General features: G+C 37.2%; 3 protein-coding genes across 8 annotated transcripts; 1 reads left to right on the top strand and 2 right to left on the bottom strand.

Moving 5' to 3' along the window:
• Positions 1–496: 496 nt before the first annotated feature.
• LOC130998519 (acyl-CoA-binding domain-containing protein 3-like) lies at positions 497–3,801 on the bottom strand. Of its 4 annotated transcripts, none has more exons than XR_009093281.1 (6): positions 2,704–3,801; positions 1,986–2,091; positions 1,815–1,876; positions 1,622–1,685; positions 789–862; positions 497–667 (listed from the first exon to the last, which is right to left on the bottom strand). XR_009093281.1 is itself a non-coding variant. In XM_057923942.1 (5 exons), the coding sequence occupies exons 1-5, from the start codon at positions 3,510–3,512 to the stop codon at positions 848–850; spliced, it is 1,056 nt and encodes a 351-aa protein (XP_057779925.1). In that variant the 5' UTR covers positions 3,513–3,801; the 3' UTR covers positions 497–847. The 4 variants fall into 4 exon arrangements, 2 of the variants coding, with proteins under 2 accessions (XP_057779925.1, XP_057779929.1); XR_009093282.1 differs by having other exon boundaries at positions 782–862; XM_057923942.1 differs by having other exon boundaries at positions 497–862.
• An 11,388-nt stretch (positions 3,802–15,189) lies between these two features.
• LOC130998575 (uncharacterized protein At2g23090-like) lies at positions 15,190–17,444 on the top strand. The gene is made up of 3 exons (XM_057923993.1): positions 15,190–15,695; positions 15,799–15,839; positions 17,151–17,444. Exons 1-3 carry the CDS (start codon positions 15,623–15,625, stop codon positions 17,268–17,270), a joined length of 234 nt encoding a protein of 77 aa, XP_057779976.1. The 5' UTR covers positions 15,190–15,622; the 3' UTR covers positions 17,271–17,444.
• An 895-nt stretch (positions 17,445–18,339) lies between these two features.
• On the bottom strand, positions 18,340–21,821 carry LOC130998560 (transcription elongation factor SPT4 homolog 1-like). Of its 3 annotated transcripts, none has more exons than XM_057923978.1 (6): positions 21,471–21,821; positions 20,937–21,062; positions 20,749–20,840; positions 20,587–20,642; positions 18,945–19,006; positions 18,340–18,623 (listed from the first exon to the last, which is right to left on the bottom strand). In XM_057923978.1, exons 2-6 carry the CDS (start codon positions 21,042–21,044, stop codon positions 18,573–18,575), a joined length of 369 nt encoding a protein of 122 aa, XP_057779961.1. In that variant the 5' UTR covers positions 21,045–21,062; positions 21,471–21,821; the 3' UTR covers positions 18,340–18,572. The 3 variants fall into 3 exon arrangements, with proteins under 3 accessions (XP_057779961.1, XP_057779965.1, XP_057779970.1); XM_057923982.1 differs by having other exon boundaries at positions 20,937–21,059; positions 21,471–21,798; XM_057923987.1 differs by having other exon boundaries at positions 20,937–21,377; positions 21,471–21,699.
• Positions 21,822–21,941: the final 120 nt, after the last annotated feature.

The raw sequence follows: 21,941 nt of genomic DNA on the forward strand, positions 1-21,941 counted from the left end.
AATTAAATATGGAGCAGTATTTACGAATATACAGAAAATTCTAGTTTTCATTTAATTTAATTTTTTTAACTTATTAAGAATGATGAGGAAGACGAGGAAGGAAAAGAAACGACCACCTTAATTTAAGTGGCTTTTTTTTGCTCCAGAGTACTCAACAGATACACGAGCAAAAAAATTGATTTCTCAAATCAAAGCCCAAACCCTTACTTTTCTAATCAAGATATCAAATGACAAAAAATTGAAAATTTCATTAGAAAAGTTCTAATTGCCAAAAAAAAATGAAAGATTTTTTTTGAGTACTTATCTGCTACGTTTTGAACATCAGATTAAAATTATGAATTAAAGTTTGTGATTTAAATGACAATTATCTCTACTCATTTAAAATGGCGAGTTGGGATACAAGTTTTTTTCACGATTTGTACAATGATGATTGACAGTGTTTACATGGAAGAAAGTATAGCAAAATATTTAACATACTATCAATGATTCATGGATATCAACACGAAATACAAGTATAAATATGAATATTGGTGATCGTTTTTACATACAACACATGAGAAGTTTTAGTTTTACATGCAACAAACCCTGAATAGTAATAACAATTAGTAGGCACTCAGTAAAATGTCCTTACCTTGGCTCCTCCAGTAAATCTTGAATCCTTAAACCCCTGTTTATTGTTAACATGCAAATCATACCATGTAAGAGATACTCTAGTTTTATAAAATAAAAATGATAAAAAAAAAACGATATAGATGAAATATCAGAGGTCAGAGGGACTGACAAATTACATGACAGTTTCGCCCAGAAGCTAAACTGGTAAAGAGGTGATACTAATATCTTCACGCTGCTATACAGCATCAACCTGCCACAACAAAAATAAGTCAATTGAAAAAAAAAAAAAAAAGTTTTTCATATTTTACAGGTTTACAAGAGAACTATTCTACTATGGTATCAAAGTCACAGTCAAAGTCGCAGTCTGCATTTTACAGCACAAGATGCCAAAAATAAAGAAATAAATTAGGTGATGAGCTTCAGAATATTAATGAGAAGATAAGGCACTTGTAAAGAAAGTAAGTTGGAATCTTCTTCAGCACAATTGTCTAATCCATGATGCTACTGGTACAAAGTTGTAGCATTGTGATATTCGAGCTTTTCGTATGATGAACAGACGTTGTTCAAGGAGTATTATACAAGACCAGAACGCATATATTGTGTTTAAATGTCATAACATTGAAGTCTAGCAAGAAAGCTGGATGTGATTTTTTCATTTTGGTTAGGTGCAAACTGTGTTTCTCCTACATTCTCAGCAAATACAAGTAATTTATGAAGAAGAATCCAACGCTATGTCTAATACATATCAAAGAAAAATTACTTCAAACTGTCAAGAATTTTGATAATCCTAGAAGAACAAATAGTTCTTCAGAAAATAAGGCCAAAAGGAAATCTAAAAGTAGCACTAGAGTTCTCTTACGTTCTCTTCTCTCAGAGGCTTGAAAACTGAAAAGCATAATTTCTAAGAAAAACCGAAAAATATGATACCACATTCCCATTATCTCAGAAAATAAACTAAAAGTTTCCAGATATTCAGATGCAATGTCGTTACAGGGTAAGCTGTAGTCACCTTATCCATAGAATTCTCGCTAGTGTTACAATCACCGACATGTGTGGTGCTCGGTTCTGATCCCCTGTAGGAATAAGAATGCTAGCATTAAGGGCTTCTTGAATCTGCTCTAGTGCGTTGAAAGTAAAAACTAAAATGAAATATATCAAACAAACAAATAAACAAGAGAGGAAAAAGATTAAGTATCACCAACCTCTTGCACTCAGCAACAGATATTTCATCTTTTGGTTCCATCTTTCTCTGAATCTCATCATCCTAAACAAGAGTTACGTATATAGGGGGAAAGGTTACGCGTAAATTATATCAATCAGCACATAATATGGTTTCAAGCAGTGCTTTATATCGGAAGAAAGGACAATCTTACAGCAGAATAGTTGTGCATCCATTCAGGTATATTCTCCGACAAGAGTTGAATATAGTGCTCCATAGCCAGCTCCCGGCTCATGCTTCCCAGCCTTTGCCATGCATTCCTTGCACAATGGAATTAGCGCCCCCCATCACTCACATATAGCAGCTTTTCAACCCTGTTATATAACTAGCAATCAAACTATACCCTGACAGCTATTCAAGATTGCCCTATGGTTCTTGCTGCACTAACATTACTTATCCGTTAATGGAGTATTATTTTTTTTTTTGGTTTCATAGTAATATGTTTTGAAGTGATACATATACATATACTCAATCCCCTCCCACTGGAAAACCTATCTCCACTGCTCTTAGGTACTTACTATGTCAATGTAAGCGAGGCGTTACTAATCTAAAGAAATTGGAATTCCACGACTTATCAGAGCAGTACAATGCTCAATGATCATTCACATAACAAGAGAGCACTAGATAGCAATGCCACACAATATTTGTCAATGTTCTAACGAGTTCATGAATAGTTGTTAGTACATGAAGGCCAGTCAATTCTACAAACTTCTAGCATAGTTCCAAATATGGATCATTACTTAAAGGCTGCTAAACATTGCAAGAATTATACACATGTTTCACTATGCAAAACCAAAAACGCCAAATAACATGGATGCATATACACACATAACTTATATCAGAAAAATAAGATCCATATAAAGATGAAGTACCATTTCGTACGAGAAGAAACCATGAGCGCCATTGGCTGTGGCTCGAGGCAAGGCCCCTCGAGTGCAATCTTATGCAGCCCATAGAGCTGCATCTGAACATCACTCCCCAATCTCACCAAACGATCAACCTCTTTCCCCTTCCCTCCACACTCCACATAGTTAACGGCTTCTGCAAAGCATTTCTCCAACTCACTCCTCTCCACTCCCTCCCAATCATCATCACTCTCATCTCTCATCTTCTCCTCCTCCAACACCACATCCCCTGCAACCATCTCCTCATTCCCTTCTCTCTCATCACTCACACTTTTCACCCCACTAGTCACCAAAGCTTCCACATTCTCACTACCAACACCATCCCTATCACCACCAGCCTCTTCCTCAAACAGCATTTCAGTTTTTCCACTCCCTCCAACTTCGGCATCATCCATCTCTCTCTCATCATAACATTCTTCTTCACTCTTTCTCACTCCATAATCTCCATCACCTCCAAATTGATCAACCATTTGTCCAGAACTTTCATCTACGCTCTTCTCCTCAACATCATCCAACAACACAAGATTTTCAGACCCCTCATAACGATCAATCCTTCTGATCACAACATCATCCATAAACTTCACTCTCTTTTCCCCCTTCCCGCTCCTGACCGCCAATTCCCTCTCCAAACTCACCTCTTTCACTACACCTTCACTAACAACAGAATCAGCATCAGGAGCTGAGTTAGAAACAACAAAAGCAACAATCTTTGCAACAAGAAAAGATAAAACCAGAGCTAGAAAAGCAGTAAAAGTCGGTTCTTGCAAAAAATCCATGCTCCGCTGCTGATCAATCTCTCTCTCTAAAGATTGTCAGAAGAGGGAGAAAAAGAAAAAGGAAAGATGGGCACGAAAAACTCGTGAAAGTTTCAAAGAATGACACCAAAAGGGCATAAAGATAACGATGGACTATCGTAACAAGAAGCATTCATATCATAGCAACCGATACTAAACTACTAAAAGCATTTTAACTTTCATAATTTACTACTGTTTTGTGCATTATTTAAATTTCAAGGAAGGATGTTTGCAGAGCAGAGCAAAGCATATTCTTTGCCTTTTTCTTTCTTTCGTGGGTTTCTTTTTCTCAGGTGGGCCCCCTCGCTAACCTATTTGGTGGGGGCTAAAGCTCAAGTAGGGCCCATCCAATGTTGTCTATCTCACACATGTGGTTAGAATCACATGCGGCCGCCTACACTGCTCTTTCCTCCTCGGCCCAATGCACAACATTATCGTAATTATATTTTCACAATTAAATAATTTAATTATATTATCAAGAAAAATATTTAATAGAAAAAATTATAGTCATAATCTTACTTATTGGTCATTTAAAAAAAATACACTCATCTATTAATAATTACAGTAAACTATATGAATTATTTGAAAAATAATAAAAACATTTCAAATTATTGACAATTACAAAAAACTATATAATTAATCGAAAATTAACAAAAATACCCGTGCGATTCTCTAAAAAATACTAATGCAACTACCCACAATGGAGGCGCTTAGAGAAGCTGGGTCCAAGCACCCGAATTCTACATTTTTTTCATTTGTCAAATAAAATTTGTTTTAGAGTTCATTACTACAATTTACATCTCAGGCTTCATTGCTAACGAATGCATTTTATAAAATAACTTTACAATTTTAAAATTTAATATCAATCAAATTCAATTCAATTCAATATCAACGATGAACGCCATCGCATAATTTAATCAACATTCGAGCATCCGATTAATCTCCCAAAAAAAGAAGAAGAAAGAAAAGCATTTCATTGTTAATTTAAAATTTATCAACATATATAGTTTACTTTATGGTTTTTTAATTTTGAATCTTCTTTTGAGATATATTGTATTTTAATGGGAAAATCCATGTACAAAATAATTCTATGATCACATTTATATATATATAAAAAAAAGATAAACATATTAATAAACCAATGTAATATTCTGTATAAATAAAATGAGCATATGAAATAAAATGCCCCCAAAAATTGATATCCTCGTGTTTCTCCCTATAGTCAAATGAACACAGGCACAGCTACTCCAAAACACATGAAAATATAAATACAAAGAATATTTTTTTTTTACTTGGAGTTGGGGACCTCACTGTTCACACACTGTGAGGTTGGCCCATTTCTCATTCCCTTCTCCCTTTTCTTTTTCTTTTTGGGTCTGGGCCAACTTCAGGGCCCAGAACCGAGCCCAATCTCTCATCCCAGCCCATTCTCTAAACCTAGCCCACTCACACCTCGGATATATAATTCCCGTTTCTCTCTCTCTCTCTCACTTTCACTCAGCGCCGCTCTCTCTCCCAAACCCTAATCCCTCTCTCTCCCTGACTCTCCATCTCCTCCGCCGCTCCACCGCCCATCCCCTCGGTTCCTCCATCTCCATTACTGCTCCCTACTCCTTACTGCTGTCCAGCACCTCCCTACCTCCCTTTAAATCTCTGATGCTTTCTCATGCCGGGAATACGGATTATCAAGGACTGAAAGGCTCTGCTATTCCTTTGTGGTTAAACTCCTTGATAATACGGGATTCCCAGACGTGGGTGGAGGTATCACCGGGTTTTTCCTGACCATCGGAGCCCTGTTTGGTGATTACCTGAGAAGATCTGAGCTGCCGGAGTTCTGACCTTGGCTCCTGTTGTTGGTTGCTCTGTTGAGATCTGTGAAGCTGCTCCATTGTCCTTACCTCGCCGTTGATCATTCAGCTGCCGGAAGGGTTGCTGAGTTTAAGGGGGAAAATCAGAGCCCCCTGTGTCCCGAGGACACCTTTTCCCCTTCTCTGAACTTTTACTTCTTTATTTCTTTTCTTTACTTTCTTGTATCTTGTTACTCCTTGCTTGCCCTTTTTTTGTGCAGATCTAACAGAAGGAAGGAGGAACTGAGAAGAGAAGAATAGAAGAAGAAGAAGTGCCTGAGCACGAAGTGAGACGGACCGGAGGTTCGGGAAACAAGTGGAGTAATCCCGGCAAGGCGAAGATACCCAACAATGGTATCAGAGCCACGGGGACCTTGCCGGGGCTCCCTCCGAACACATCCCTCTCACCCCGCCGCCCTTTGGCTGCGCCATTTCGCTCCCGACGAGCAAGGAGAAGGGTAAGTCCAGCTCTTCCTCCTGAAGAGTCTGGCTCGGGTAAATCGGCTGAAACCCTAGCTCCTAGATCTAGGCTTGGTCAAGGTGCTGTTTTTCTTTTCTTTGTTGGTATCTTGCGATCCTGCTCTCTTGTTTGCTTCCGCTTGCTGTTTTTGTTTGTGTTCCTGCGTTTTTCTCCTGTAACCTCAAGAGCATTCAAACGCTCACCGTTGGTCTAAGCTTACGGTCCAGTCCGTCTGAATTCACTTTAAAGTGTCTTCTCGTGCGTGGTAGCCTGGATAGCTTGACTGATACGAGGCTTACAGTAGAACACTTGTAACTTCTGCTGTGCTCTCTGTTTTCTCTCTGTATTCTTGTTCTCTTAAAGGTTGAATACCTTGAAAACTCCCTCAGATTGAGAGTTTCTGGACTTTGTTAAGTCCTGTTGGAACTTTTGGAGGGACCAGTGTGAATCCTTGCTCCACAGATCTATCTGTGCTGAGATCTGGGCTCTTCCCTGCTCCTGAACTCCATTTTGTTTCCTCTTTAAGGTCTTGGTGGCCTTTACTGTGGTGTCTCTTGCTCTGTGCTTGAGTGATCTTCCTTGTTTTCATCTGCATTCATCATGAACAACATGCATTTGGTGCCATTCAATGGCCGGGATGATTTTCAGGACTGGAAAACCAAAATAGAATGCATTCTTGTTAAGGAGAAGGTTAATAAGGCTTTATTAACTAAAATTGATAAAACTGTCACTGATGAAAAATTGCATGACATGAATGATAATGCTAGGGCAACAATTCTGTTGAATTTAAGCAGTTCTGTTGTAAGGAAAGTGTCACACCATGCATGTGCTAAAGAACTATGGGATGAACTAAACTCCATTTATGCTGCACCATCTGAAGTATCCACTTGGTCTTTACAAAATCAGTTTATGTCTTTCCAAATGGATTCCTCTAAAGATGTTGACACAAATATGGAAATTTTCAATAAACTGCTTCATGACTTAAAGCTTGCTGGAGATGACTCAATTGAAAAATATGCACCCCAGATTTTGTTAAACTCCATACCTGAATCATTTGTTGAGGTGAAATCTGCTCTAAAATATGGTGGTGCTAAAGTCACATGTGATATGATCATTAATGGGCTTAAGTCTAAGGAGAGTGAGCTAAAATTGATAAAATCAAAACCTTTGCATGGTGAGATTCTGTATGTTAATAAAAATCAACCCCAGAACTTCAATAGGGGTAAGAATTTTGAAAAACCCAAGGACATGAGATCTGATAATCAGAATGGTGAAAATAGAGGTCAAAATCAGTACTCTGACCAAAAACCTAGGAAAGTTTGCTGGAATTGTGGAAAACCTGGACATTTTATAAACAGATGCAAACTTCCTAAGAAGAAAAAGGAATATGTCCCAGAAGAATCTAATCAGAATGCTAATAATGTGTATGAAGAAGATGGTGTGTACATGATGCATGATTATGATTTTCAGTTCATCAGCTACTCCAATGCTATTTCAAAAACTATGAGTTCCAGTGAATGGCTCATTGATTCTGGTTGCACTTTCCATGTTACCCCATTTGAGCATATGATTCATAATCTCCAACCTGTTAAATCTGGACATGTTGCTTTGGCTGATGGGCAGAACTGTGAAATCATGGGAAAAGGTGATGTCTGTTTAAAATTTGAAAATGGAAAGTTTCTCACTCTAACTGAAGTCAGATTTGTGCCAAACTTGAAATTCAGTCTGTTGTCAGTTTCTCAAATTACTGATAGCATGATAACTGGTTCTGTTGATCACTTAAGCTTCCAGTTTAAAAAGGATTCTATGCCTTATTTTTCTGCACTAAGGAAAGGAAATCTGTATGCTGTGAGTGCTGAGTCTGTACCTCTACATGTTGCTAATGTGATTCATGAAGATAAGTCTGCACTTTGGCATGCTAGACTAGGTCATATGAGTAATAAGGGCATGGAAATTTTGAAAAAAGCTGGGTCTTTTGGGAATGACAAAGTGTCTGGCATATCTTTCTGTGAACCTTGCATCTTTGGTAAACATCATAAATCTGCTTTTCCTGTGACTACCCCCTACCCTAGAAAACATGTCAGTTCTGAAATCCTTGAATACATTCATGCTGATGTTTGGGGCCCTGCTAAGGTGCCCACCCATGGTGGAAACATGTACTTCTTATCTGTTATAGATGATTTTTCAAGGAAAACTTGGGTATTTCTCATGAAAAACAAGTCTGATGTGTTTGAAAAACTTTCAAAATGGGCTAATGAAATTCAAAATCAAACCAAGAAAAGGATTAAGTGCATCAGAACTGACAATGGTCTTGAATTTTGCAATCATTCCATGGATACTTGGTGTTCTGATTTAGGCATCATTAGGCACAAGTCTGTCCCTTACACTCCACAGCAGAATGGAGTTGTTGAAAGGATGAATAGGACTCTCCTTGAGAGAGTTAGAAGTCTACTTGTTGCATCTGGTCTTTCAAAACATTTTTGGGGTGAAGCTCTTATGACTGCTGTTTATTTGATTAACAGATCCCCTTCTGTTCCCTTGCATGGCAAACTTCCTGAGTCTGTTTTCTATGACAAGCCTGTGTGTTTAAATCACTTAAAAGTGTTTGGATGTGCTGCCTATGTCCATCAGAATGTTGGGAAACTAGAACCTAGAGCTAAGAAATGCATTTTTCTTGGATATCCTGAGGGTGTTAAGGGTTATAGATTGTGGGATAAGTCTGTTCCTGGATTTAAAACATGTATAAGTAGAGATGTGTCTTTCAATGAATTGAATTTTCCTTGTCTACTTGAATCCTCACAATCTGCAACTCCAAGTGAGGTGGAGAACTCGAATGCTCATGATCTTACTAGATATGAATTTATGTTCACACCTGTGGTTCCTTTTGAGGTGGAACCACAGCAAAACTCTGAACCCCCTCCTGTTCCTGACCCTGTTGTTCAGCCTGAACCTATTGTGCATGAACCTGCTGTACCTGATCATGTTGAGCCTGAACCTATTATGCATCAACCTATCCACAATGAAGTTCTTGAGAATGATTATCAACTCACTAGGGATAGAGAAAGGAGACATGTTAGGCAGCCTGCTAGGTTTGATGACTACAGCATGTCTTTGTATGCCTTTAATGTGTTTAACAATGTGGATCAATCTGAACCATGCTCATATGCTGAAGCTGTTAACTCTGAGAATTCTGATAAATGGTTGACTGCTATGAAGTCTGAGATGAACTCTTTACATGATAACTCTACATGGATTCTTGTTCCTAAACCTGCTGATTGTTCCATTGTTGAGTGTAAATGGTTATTCAAGATTAAAAATGAGGTGGATCATGTTAGGTACAAAGCTAGACTTGTAGCTAAGGGCTTCACTCAAAAGGAGGGCATAGATTACAATGAAATTTTTGCACCTGTTGTTAAGTTCACCACTGTGCGCATTATGCTTGCTTTGTGTGCTCATTTTAATTGGGAACTAAAGCAAATGGATGTTACTACAGCTTTTCTTCATGGTGATCTTGAGAATGACATTTATATGAAACAGCCTGAGGGTTTTGTGAGCAAAGAATTCCCTGATCATGTGTGTTTGCTGAAAAAATCTCTGTATGGTCTTAAACAGTCTCCAAGACAATGGAATCTCAAATTTGATAAATGCATGCAGAACTTGAACTTTTCTAAAAGTCAATTTGATCATTGCCTATATTACTCCAATTCTGAACCCTCTGTGTATTTGCTGCTTTATGTTGATGACATGCTGCTGCTTGGTCCATGTTTAAAAACTATTGAGAATGTGCAGAGAAAGTTGTGTGAAAACTTTAACATGAAAAATCTTGGTGATGCCAAGAAAATTTTGGGCATGAGCATAGAAAGAGATAGGGAGAAATCCACCTTGCTGTTGCATCAAAGTGATTATGTGAAACAAGTTCTTTTGAAATTTAATATGGAAAATTGCAGATCTGTAACTGTGCCTCTTGGTTCTCACTTTGAATTAAGTAAAAAACAATGCCCTAAAACTGATCTTGAACTTGAAGAAATGAGAAACATTCCATATGCTAATGCTATAGGTTCTGTCATGTACTTGATGATTAGTACTAGGCCTGATATTGCTTATGCTGTTTCTTGTTTAAGTAGATATATGGCAAATCCTGGTGCTTCTCATTGGGAAGCTTTGAAATGGTTGCTCAGATACTTGAAGTCTACTATGCATTATGGTCTGAATTTTGCTAAGGCTCAAGATGGCATTAAATGTGTTGGATATGTTGATTCTAACTATGCAAATGATATAGATAGTAGGAAGTCATCTACTTCTTATGTATTCACTTTGTGTAATGCCTGCATTAGTTGGAAATCTCAATTGCAAAACGTTGTTGCCTTGTCTACTACTGAATCTGAGTATATTGCTGCAACTGAGGCTGTGAAAGAAGCTCTTTGGCTTGATGGTTTGCTGTCTGAAATTAGATATATTGATGATAAACCCATTGTTTTCTCTGATAGTCAATCTGCCATTCAACTATGCAAAAACCCTGTGTTCCATGATAGAACTAAGCATATTGCTGTTAAATATCACTTCATTAGGGATGTAGTTGAAAAAGGAGATGTTTTGCTTGATAAGATTCCCTCTGAATTCAATCCAGCAGATATGGGCACCAAGTGTCTTCCAGTTGCAAAGCTGGAATCTTGCTTGGAAACTTTGAATATAGGTCCTGGTTAATTCCTTTGTGACTTTGTGTGATAAGTTCAGCCTCTGTGGCTGCTTGTCTCTCCTTTGTTTTTGCCTTTCTTGTGTGCATGATGATGTGAGTTATCTCTGTTCTGCCTGCTGTGTTCTGTTCTGCATGCCTGCTGTTGTCCTGTGTTTGTCTTCTGTTTATGTTGCTTTGTTCTGTTTGTATGTGCTTGCCTGGTTCTGCTTGTTTTTCTTTTTTGTTGTCTGCTCTGTGTGCTCTGCTTGTGTTTATATGTCTTTTGTGTGTGCATGCTGTGTCTTCAATGATAACCCTTTGGGTTTGAGAAATTGGTGATTACCCTGGGTTGGTCTCTGTGGTTTGAGATTGAGTTAAATATGCTTAATATTTCTCTCACCCTCTCTTGTCTTGACTTTGTGGCAGATAAGAGTAAAAATTGGGCTATGATGATAACTCCAACTCAATTGATGGCCCTTCCCTGGTGACAGAATGATCAATGTGCCAAAGGTGGATATGTGAGGTTGGCCCATTTCTCATTCCCTTCTCCCTTTTCTTTTTCTTTTTGGGTCTGGGCCAACTTCAGGGCCCAGAACCGAGCCCAATCTCTCATCCCAGCCCATTCTCTAAACCTAGCCCACTCACACCTCGGATATATAATTCCCGTTTCTCTCTCTCTCTCTCACTTTCACTCAGCGCCGCTCTCTCTCCCAAACCCTAATCCCTCTCTCTCCCTGACTCTCCATCTCCTCCGCCGCTCCACCGCCCATCCCCTCGGTTCCTCCATCTCCATTACTGCTCCCTACTCCTTACTGCTGTCCAGCACCTCCCTACCTTCCTTTAAATCTCTGATGCTTTCTCATGCCGGGAATACGGATTATCAAGGACTGAAAGGCTCTGCTATTCCTTTGTGGTTAAACTCCTTGATAATACGGGATTCCCAGACGTGGGTGGAGGTATCACCGGGTTTTTCCTGACCATCGGAGCCCTGTTTGGTGATTACCTGAGAAGATCTGAGCTGCCGGAGTTCTGACCTTGGCTCCTGTTGTTGGTTGCTCTGTTGAGATCTGTGAAGCTGCTCCATTGTCCTTACCTCGCCGTTGATCATTCAGCTGCCGGAAGGGTTGCTGAGTTTAAGGGGGAAAATCAGAGCCCCCTGTGTCCCGAGGACACCTTTTCCCCTTCTCTGAACTTTTACTTCTTTATTTCTTTTCTTTACTTTCTTGTATCTTGTTACTCCTTGCTTGCCCTTTTTTTGTGCAGATCTAACAGAAGGAAGGAGGAACTGAGAAGAGAAGAATAGAAGAAGAAGAAGTGCCTGAGCACGAAGTGAGACGGACCGGAGGTTCGGGAAACAAGTGGAGTAATCCCGGCAAGGCGAAGATACCCAACACACACAAGAGGTCGCATCACTTGGTGTCTCTTTAGGGACAAATACAAAGAATAAATAAATATATAAAAGGGAACATATGAGGAAGTTAAAAAAAATCGACAAAATGAGGAAGTAAATTAGATGTACATGATTAATACCCAAATTAGAGAATTTATTCCGTGACAGTTGTAATTTGCTGTACTCTTATGGCCATAAATTGCTACGTCTGATGCAAGTGATTACTAACTTAGACAACATGATAAACTGATTATGTGTTGATAAAACAAGAGGCCATAATCAGACAATTAGCTTAATTAATCGTATATAAAAAGTTGAATCTGAGAAATTTTCTCAAAACCGGAAGCAATGCAAATACTAGACTCGTGGATCACGCAACTATCGAATCCTAAACAGCGTATTCTATATGTAATTTAGATTTAAAATTTCCTGCCAGCTAGCTATTATAAATATTCTTACAGTAATGTGGAATTGTAGACTACGAAAATTTGTATTCCCTATGATATATAGGGGAAAAAGCAACAACACGTCATATAGTTCCTTTCGTAATTCACATACAGTTTAAGGAGAAAAAAAAAATCAAATTAGTCATCATTGTATAATACCGATTTAATCTTGGGTTCGAAACAAAATAGATGAGATTGGATAAAGTGTATAGTTTCGTCATAAGATCTAACTAGTTCGATTTAGATAAAAAAACGAATGGCGCACGTTATTTCAATTTGATTCATGCTCAAACTAATTATAGCTCGTTTTAGTAGTCAAAGCTTTATAAAACAATTGAATAAGGGGAAATTAAAACATATTTTATGAATAATAACTTTTTGGATTCATTTATGGTCGTGGGCGTATATTATTGAATGTAATAATTGTTACGTTGACGTGTATATTTGTAGACAGACGGTGGAGCTTATCCATATCCCTTCAGGTTGGGGAAAAGAAGCAATATTCCCTCAATATGCGTATGTGCAGCTTCCAATTGTTGCCGCACCGCATTTTCATGTAAAAACAACCTCCAAGTTGTCGCATTCTAATGTTAGTAAACGTGTTTTGCATATCTAATAATTATACTTTATTCATAAATAATATTGGGAGAGTTTTGTGCGCTACAGTTTCACCGTGGGGACGTTTTAAGAATCAACATTCAAATTCATAAGTTTTTTTTTTAATTTTTTTTACAAAGAATCGTCTAATATATAATTAAATCAGTAGTTCGCAACAGATGAGATCTCTACATCGCACAAATATGAGAAATTAATTGTATGTAAGCGAGATTGAACTCAAAATCTCATACAAAAGTTTTCCGGTGTCTCAACTTTACAACTTGAGTTAGATCTCATCGACAAATTCATAAGTATCTAATTTGATGCTACTTTCATAATCCAAATAAGTTTTTATTATTAATATTAAAGTTATTTATAAATTAAATCATAATTTTTTAGCATTTTTGTAAACCCAACTCCTTTTCATGCATTGTTTTTTTTATACATATAATTACAAAAAATATCTAATATATAATCAAATAAGCAATCTCGTACACAGACGGCACCTCTGCTCCAGCCAAGTATTATTTCTTTTTGACTGATATACACATAGTTTAGGTGCTGACTTTTTAATCAATATAACTATATATGTATTTCATTAGTATCTCAGGTATAATTACTTCCCTGTTGCACTAGACATTCGCCGATTTAGGTTATAATTAACTGAAATGAATATTGCTTGCTGTCAACTTATGTTTGCTGAAATATATGTGAACAGATTTTTCTTAAATTTTTATTGCCACCGGCCTTGAAAAATTTCCTAAATAATTTAGGTTGGAGAAAATTATCAAAAAATTACAAAAAAATAACTACAATGTAGAGAATATGATAAAATAACTAAATATATTTTTATTTTAAAAATGAAATTAAATAAATTAAATTATTTTCTATTTAAGTAAATTGTGGGTGGCCACAATGTGACTGTTTAGCATTACTCTTTTCATTTTTGTTTGTCCCACTAAAAGTGGCACTTTCTCAAAATGGAAATATTTATTTCTCCTCTCATTCTTGTCCCTGTTTTTCTTTTTGGATTGTCCCATTAATCTTGTCATGTTTTTATTTTTAGTAATAATTTTACATTACAAACAATATGAGCCCCACACTTGTACACACTTTTACTACACTAATTTAATTTTTCTTAATAATCGTGCCCAAAAGAATGGGACAAGTCCAATGGGACAAAGAGAGTATTTAATTAAGCTTAATTAGTAATTTAGTTAAAATTTCTAATTAAACCTAAACTCTCTTTAAATAAACACACACTCACCAGCTGCAGCCCCTTCCCCTTCTCTCTTCTTCTCCGGCGGACAATAGTAGTGTCGGCCGCCACCCCGCCCCCTGACTTCCCTCTCCCTCGCCTCTGCTATCTCCCTCTCTCTCTCTCTCGTTGCGCACGCGCACACACACATTGAAAACGTCGTTGCCTTTCCCTTCAAAACTTCCGTCGACAGTTGTCGTTGCCTCTCGCCCCTCTGGACTCTCCCATAGACACAAACATATACTCACAGATGCCGCACCCCTTGACCGCCAGCTTCTGTTTAGGGCAAGAGAGAAAGAGAGATGATGAGATAAATAAAGGGGGCCTAGGGTTCCGGTTGGCGGCGACCCTCGATTGCCGTCTCTAAGGTCCGTCAGACGCCTTCTCTCTGGCGTCTCTAAGGGCCTAGCCCTCTTCTGTAAGATCACTATTGCCTCAAACACTGAAAATCCGGCGAGTCGCGCCGGTCTTTTTCTTCCTCGTCTGAATTTATTGTCGACTGTCGTCTCCAGTGTAAATGGGGGCAGGCAAATAGGTGCGCCTCTGTATGAGCAAGGCAGCAATTGCTTACCTTAGCCCTCTTTGTTTTTTTTTTTCCCCCAATTTTTTTTTATTTTTTCAGATGAGCAAGACAACAATAATACTCTAATTTCTTGTATTCACACTTAAAAATAGTGAAAAGATTGGAACAGATAGTTGTTAGAAGAAGATTAAAGGTTGAAGAAGATAGGATGAAGAAGTCTTAATTAACTCATTAATTTTGGTGGATCACACTCAATTAAATCATAACAATCAATTTATTAATCTCCGTGACGAAAAGAAAATGGTCACTTATTTTGGGACGGAGGGAGTAGTACTACGTATTTAACGAGTATAGAGTGGGTAGAGACCATATATTATTTTTAGAAATATCATTATAAATGAGATAATTTTTTTAAAAAAAAGTGTGTTATGATAAATGGGACGAATGGAGTACTAAATATGTTATTCTTTCTTCGTTTTATCAACGACCTAATTTGAATATAACTCGCAGGTTGAAATGAAGGGCGAAGAAGACAAATATTTTGAATTTTTTTCAAAGAAATATTTTGAAAATAAATTTGCAATTGACAGTAGAGTTCATATTTATGAAAGGGCGGCCCAACTAATCGATGTGTGAACTGATCAACATTAACTCAGTATTCAACTGTATGTGGGCCCATATTTCTTGTACTAATACTTATTTGGGTGATTTTACACTCGATTTTGACTTTTCTCCCAACTTTTAGAGTTCTCGCGTGCTTCCTGCAACCTTCTCTGCCCCAAAGATCACTATACTTTTCTCTCACACACAAACATTCATTCAATTAGGTTTTCCAATTAGCAGAATTTAGGGCTTTCCTCGCAGGCTTTAAGGGAGAAGACACAGAGAGAGAAGGAATGGGAGGAGGCAATGCGCAAAAAGCGAAAATGGCTCGGGAAAAGAACCTAGAAAAAATGAAAGGCGCGAAGGGTATATTTTTCATTTTATAACTGAATTTCTGTATGTTTGATATGTATGAGGTTGTGGTAATTAGATGGATATAATAAAAGAGGCGTGTTTGGTTTTCGTGCAGGAAGTCAACTTGAGTCCAACAAGAAGGCCATGAACATCCAGGTTTTTTTTTTCCCCTTCTGTTTTGTGTTGTTTTCTTTTGTTTATCTCCCATTTTTGTAGCTTAAATCTTCCATTTCCCAGAATATTTGTTTTTCCCCCTTAAGGTTCTGAACTTTTTTTTCTTTCTTTCCCTGTGTTTGGTGTTATAGTGAGCATCTCAACTCTTGAAACACTTGGTTCGATCTTATGCAAGTATAAAGAGTTATTTCAGCTGATAGTTCTTGCTTTCATTCTGATTTTCAGGAACAGATGTTTGAATGTTTGATTTTAGAATGTTGAGATTAAAAAAAAAAAAAAAAACGTCATCTGATTTTTATCAAATATGTGATTTGAAGAAGTAGATGAAGTGGTGATTTCACTGCTTTTTGTTGAGGTTTTATTCAGAACATACAGTAAGAAAGACGCATATAGTCTAGGTTAATCTTACTAAGATGGGTTAGAAACTTGGGATATCTTAAAACCCTTAAATATCTCTACAATTTGAGATAACTTGCTTGATTCATATCTTGTTGAAAGAGTTACGATTGCAGAATTTCTTATGATAAATATAAATACTCAATCCTGAATAGTGAAACGCCCCATGAGTTGATTAATGGAAGGAATCAGTATTCTGTGCATTTGGAATGGTGCTGCTTCTGATCGCATAGCTTTTGTTTGGACTTGGTGGTCATGGAGATGACATGATTGATGGCGATTTGCGTTACCCATTTATAATGTGAACACTAAACATAGAAACACCAAGTGTGCTCTTCACCATGTCTTGACTACTTTACCTAGGGAACATATAATTCTCTCTTGAGGGATAATAAACAATCATTAGAGAGTTGTGTACGTGGAATTTGGTGCGGAAATGAATTAATTTATATGTATCAATGAGAAATATGTTTGTGGGTCAGATATTATCAGGCTGATCTTTCATTTTGAATGAGATATCTTATGTGGTTTGTTGCTACATCATAAGTACGAATCATGTAAGTCACTTTCTTATTGAAAATTTATGTTGACGATAAATTTTTTCTATGTATGCTAATATGGTGCTTCACATTCTGTATTGATCACATAAAAGAACTCTTAGGGATCCACTGAAATATGTTAATATCTCAAACAAAGTTTGAAAATCAGAAGTGTGTGTCCAAGAAAAAAGAACGAGCGTAACTAGAAGGGTTGCAGATGTGCGGCCTCATCTCCCAGACTTATTGTCCTTATTTTGAAAAAGATAGTGTTGTATCCTATCATGCCTTATTTGCTGCACGCTGGTATTAAGTCGCAACCGTGTTTTCTAATCTATACTGGTTTGAATCTTGTTTGCAGTGCAAGGTTTGCATGCAATCATTTATTTGCACTACGTCGGAGGTGAAATGCAAGGAGCATGCTGAAGCAAAGCATCCGAAAGCTGACCTCTTCACTTGTTTTCCCCACCTCAAGAAATGATGCAAAGCTTATTAAATCACCAAAGACGGGTTTTGGTATTCGTATCTGATCTGTCAATGTGTTTAATGTGAAGATGACTATTCTATACTTCAGATGGCTGAGTGGCTTGAAACTCTACAGTATATGTTCAATCATCAAATCTCATCTCTTATCTTTCCTTGAAGGGAACTTAAATGGTCTCGATCTCTTTGCACGATGATGTAGAAAATAAATGGATATAGGATTTTGAAACTTGAAGGAAATGGTAAGACGATTTGAGATATAAGTGGAATGGGACTTGATCAATTATCGAATTTGACCACGCAATTGTGATTGATGGCAACTTGATTTTGATCTAATGGATACAGGGTTTGTAAAATGTGATATATCAACGACACAAGTGGCCATTGCTGAAGAAAGTTAAGCGAAAATCACACCGAACCAGTAGTGGTGCTTTCTACTGTTCTATTATAATGCGAACCATCGTTGAAGTTAAATTGATCAATGAAGATTTAGGAGTTAAAAGGTTTAAATAATTCCATTTAGGGGTGAGCAATTCAAAATCTAATCTGAAAAATTAAATCAAATCAAATCAAATCAAACTTATTATTTTGGTTTGATTTGGAAGAACAATTCAGTTTAATTTGGGTTGAATTTTCAAATTGAAAATTATTTCGATTTGGGTTTAGATGTAGCCCAAAAAAATTACCATCTTTTTTGTAATTAGAGTGCAATTTTAGACGTCACCTGAGAATCTAGAGACAAATTCAATTATATTTAAAAGTTGAACTACGGGACAATAGGATTCTCCTATAATTTTAAGACATTTGAAGTAAGAGAATCAATCCTATAATTTTGAGAAATTTGAAGTGAAAGGAAGAAAATAATATTTTAATTTTCTTCAAATTTGACACTTAGATCTTTGAATCTCTCTTTGAAAGCTAACTAATACGTACAACCATATATCACTTATATTCTCATATTCGTAGCATAATAGTTATGGTCCTTATGGACATGTAAAGCTACTGGCATAAGTTATCTGTCCAACCATATATACTCTCATATTCCAAATATGTAACAAACATGAACCTTTAATGTTAACCTCAAATGTAAAGAAAATGAACCTTTAAAGTTGCAATCATTCGCATTTATACATAACTTGAAGTTCAAGAGGAATGGCCATGGTGCGTACTAGTAGTTTTTCAAATTTGCCAGCCCAATGAGCTCAAGGTTCGGACCAAATAGTCTGGAAAAAAAAAATCCGACACAATTAGCAGCCCACTTGATTAACAGGTAGACTGGGGAAGGGAAACGACTAGCCAGTCAGACTCGTTTGGGTGGAACATAAGGCACATGCTCCTCTTCACAAATATTCTGCACCATAACACTATGAATCAGATACAGCACAACACTATCAATTTCAGGTGTCGATGAAAGCAAATTCGGAGCATAGTTTGGCCCAATAGGCCAATCAAGATAGAGATTCCAATTATAGTTGTTATTGCTTATGAGAAAGAGAGTTAAAAACATTCTTGACATGTAACACAACGTACAAGTTTCTGCAGCCCGTGTGGTACAAGGCCCATCAACTTGGTGATGTGATATTTCAGAAATAATAAACAACAGCATACAGAGGAGGGATATAGATTTCAGGGAACAAACTGTTTTCTCGAAGATGGATATTAAATAGCTTACCTGCAAGTCGGGATTCAGTGCTTCAGAGACCGCAAGCGTATAGCAACCAGGCGCAAATTTTCCTGAATAAGTTTCAACAGATTCATGCCAGTTAAAATTATCAGAATCCATACCTTATCTTATAAATAGCACAAGACAAGTGTACTTACACCATTGCGGTATGCATCAGACAATACACGCGCAAGGAAATGTATGTTTAGAATATTATTTGCTACTCAAGTTAGTTATCTGCAGCCAAAGCCTAACAGTCTACCATAAATGAATCTAGGATGACAGAAGAACTGACCTCAAAACACCTTTCGTCTATTTACAACTAACTAATTATCAAATATTACAGCTATCTACACAGAGATACCCCTTGCAAGTTTACTTAAGCTATGTCATCGTCTGCAGTGTTTTCTTACTGCTATATTACGGAAGTTATTAATGCTTTGTCTTGGTGCCGGCAGCTTCTTTATCCAAGAGTCGAATATTACAACCATTGCAAGAATTCAAACCATGCTACAGACCAGATCAAATAACTACAGAAACTGCATGGCTCAAGCCAAGTCATTATTTTCAGCAGTTTCATAGTCGCATGGTAATCATGCTCAAGTATGAGAACACAGTCGTGCGATAGACATTTTAACGTATTTTCTTTACTAATGATATCTGAAATAAGATGAAAAAAGAGATCATAAAAGAAGCACTGCCTGAAGAAAACAGATGCAGCCTTTTCTATTACATTATCTAGTTTCATATTGAAGTCAGCATTAGGAATTTGATGAAAGGCTTGCAACCTTAGAGCATAGTAAGCAGAAAACACAGCAGCATGCCTGGCTTAGCATTGCAGTTTTGAAATAGTTTTCTGGAAATGATCCTAAGGGTTATCCCTGGCGGGTTCTCTTCTGGATCTTGTGAAAGTGAAGGGGTCCGAAGGAAACGATGGTTCCATCAACCCTTGGACAGATAATCACGGTGCTTAACTATTGGCTAGTAATAAATTCTTAGATAGGAAAAATTTATAAATTACTATATAGTTGGTCATGTAGGGTGCGGCAAAAATGCTCTAATGAAAATCTCAAAGCAAAAAAAAAATTTGGACAAAGAAATATTACCAGTCAAAACAGCCACTCATTTGTACATACAAAGCACAAATCTCATCTAACAAAAATAATACTCCCTCCGTCCCGGCCAAGACGCTACATTTACCTTTGGGCACGAGATTTAAGGAGTTGTAGATTAATGTTTTAAGTGTGTAATAATAAAGTGATAAAGTAAGAAAGAGAAGGTAATAAAGTAAGAAAGAGAAGGTAATAAAGTGATAAAGTATGAGAGAGAAAGTGATAAAGTAAGAAAGAGAAAGTAATAAAGTGATAAAGTAGGAGAGAGAATGTAATAAAGAAATACTTAATTTGTGTTAATTAAGTGTTTAAAATTCCTTATTTTTGCCAAATATAGAAATGTAGCATCTTCGTTGGGACGGCCCAAAAAGGAATATGTAGCATCTTGGGCGGGACGGAGGGAGTACTAAGATTCATGATTTCACATATGTAAAAGTCTGCAGTCAGAATGATCATCATTTCCATTCATGATAGGACACAATTGCTAACTAATGTAAAAAATTATCAGCAACAAATAAAGAAGCATATAAGTAGCGTACCAATGCGGAGCCAACGGGCAGCCCAACTTCTAGTCGGGTCCATGACAGAGATTAACCTGTACACATAAAACCAGTCAATATTCGTAGTAGATTGAGAAACGAGGTTCTAATTGAATCAACATTCTTTTCAGGCAAAGAGGAAGACTGAAAAGGGAATCACACCCTGTGAAATTGGGGGTTGTGCAGTCAACAACTCTTTCATGGTCATCTTCCATCTGAAAGAAGGGGCAGTTCTCGCACCCAGATTCCCTAAACTGCAAAAAGTCATGCATTTCTTAGTGTAATGGCAATTAATCAAAAGAAGCAGTAAAAGCCAAAAACAAAGGACTGCATTTGGAGGTTAAGCCAACCTGGTCGTAGGTCTTGACAAGTCGGCAGCGAAGGCAGGCTCTCAGCTCATGCCCAAAGCTGGTTGGTATTTGCGCAACCGCTACTCCTCCTCCCCCCTGATTAACCATAATTTCCCTTCGTTTCTTCTAAACGTGAGGTAAACACAGAATTATTTGCAGGGTACACCAATCTTTCGAGTAACGTTGTGGGATTGTAAGATTATGTGAAGATATTATCTAATTCGTCTAATGCATGCTCGGATTCTAATTTCTACAGAGCTTTCTCAATTTTCCTTCATTTCTCACTCAAGAAACCTACAATAACTTTATTCTGAATTTCGTCGAACACTTGATGGGCAAACAGATAAGACGAGAAAACCAAACAAAATTTGATTATCTTCCTTTCATTCTCCTTTACCCTTAGCGAGCCCACATCAAAACCAATTCTCTAATTTTTCGATTCTACAAACAGGAAAGAGGTTTTGATAACGATTCGTCTCGAACGAAAACATTCAAGAAACAGAAATAGAAAGGTAAAATTATGCAATAAAGTACCTTGAACAGTTGTCAATCGAATTGTACAAGCAGTATCACAACTCACAAGCTTCAACCAACCCCGCGTCTTTGTGAGAGGTTTCAAATTTCTTATGGTTTTTGCTCCTGAAGTTTCTGGATTTATTTAGCTTGGACCGAAACCCAAAAACCTGAAAACCGAATTTTGTTTCTAACCCAAAGTGATCCGAACCGAATTGTTCACCCAAACTGATTCGGTTCGGTTTGGATAAAACCGAATTTTTGCAGCTTTCTCACTTTTTATTGTGCAAGTATGGAAAATAAAACACAGTAATCAAATCCTTCTATTCCATTCTGGGTTGCTGGGTTTGAATTGGAGATGAGCGTCAATTCAGTCCATTTATATTTGGATTTCAAATTATTGTTTTAAGAATCAAAATATGAAATATTTAACTTCATGAAAATGCACTAAATGTATATAGCTCCAAAAAAATATATATATAGTTTGATGTA

This window comes from Salvia miltiorrhiza, chromosome 1 (assembly GCF_028751815.1).
Source record: "Salvia miltiorrhiza cultivar Shanhuang (shh) chromosome 1, IMPLAD_Smil_shh, whole genome shotgun sequence".
Classification (NCBI taxonomy): domain Eukaryota; kingdom Viridiplantae; phylum Streptophyta; class Magnoliopsida; order Lamiales; family Lamiaceae; genus Salvia; species Salvia miltiorrhiza.

Bases quoted from the DNA above. Each gene is read 5' to 3' on its own strand.
- LOC130998519 (XM_057923942.1), bottom strand. From the start codon at position 3,512: ATGGATTTTTTGCAAGAACCGACTTTTACTGCTTTTCTAGCTCTGGTT. The intron at 1,877-1,985 runs GTAAGATTGTCC...ACTCTTGTTTAG, and splicing joins GGATGCACAACTATTCTGCT to GATGATGAGATTCAGAGAAA. The intron at 1,686-1,814 runs GTTGGTGATACT...TTATTCCTACAG, and splicing joins TCTGTTGCTGAGTGCAAGAG to GGGATCAGAACCGAGCACCA.
- LOC130998575 (XM_057923993.1), top strand. From the start codon at position 15,623: ATGGGAGGAGGCAATGCGCAAAAAGCGAAAATGGCTCGGGAAAAGAAC. The intron at 15,696-15,798 runs GTATATTTTTCA...GTTTTCGTGCAG, and splicing joins AAAAATGAAAGGCGCGAAGG to GAAGTCAACTTGAGTCCAAC. The intron at 15,840-17,150 runs GTTTTTTTTTTC...TCTTGTTTGCAG, and splicing joins AGAAGGCCATGAACATCCAG to TGCAAGGTTTGCATGCAATC.
- LOC130998560 (XM_057923978.1), bottom strand. From the start codon at position 21,044: ATGGTTAATCAGGGGGGAGGAGGAGTAGCGGTTGCGCAAATACCAACC. The intron at 20,841-20,936 runs GTTGGCTTAACC...GACTTTTTGCAG, and splicing joins TTGTCAAGACCTACGACCAG to TTTAGGGAATCTGGGTGCGA. The intron at 19,007-20,586 runs GTACGCTACTTA...AAACTTATTCAG, and splicing joins TGCCCGTTGGCTCCGCATTG to GAAAATTTGCGCCTGGTTGC.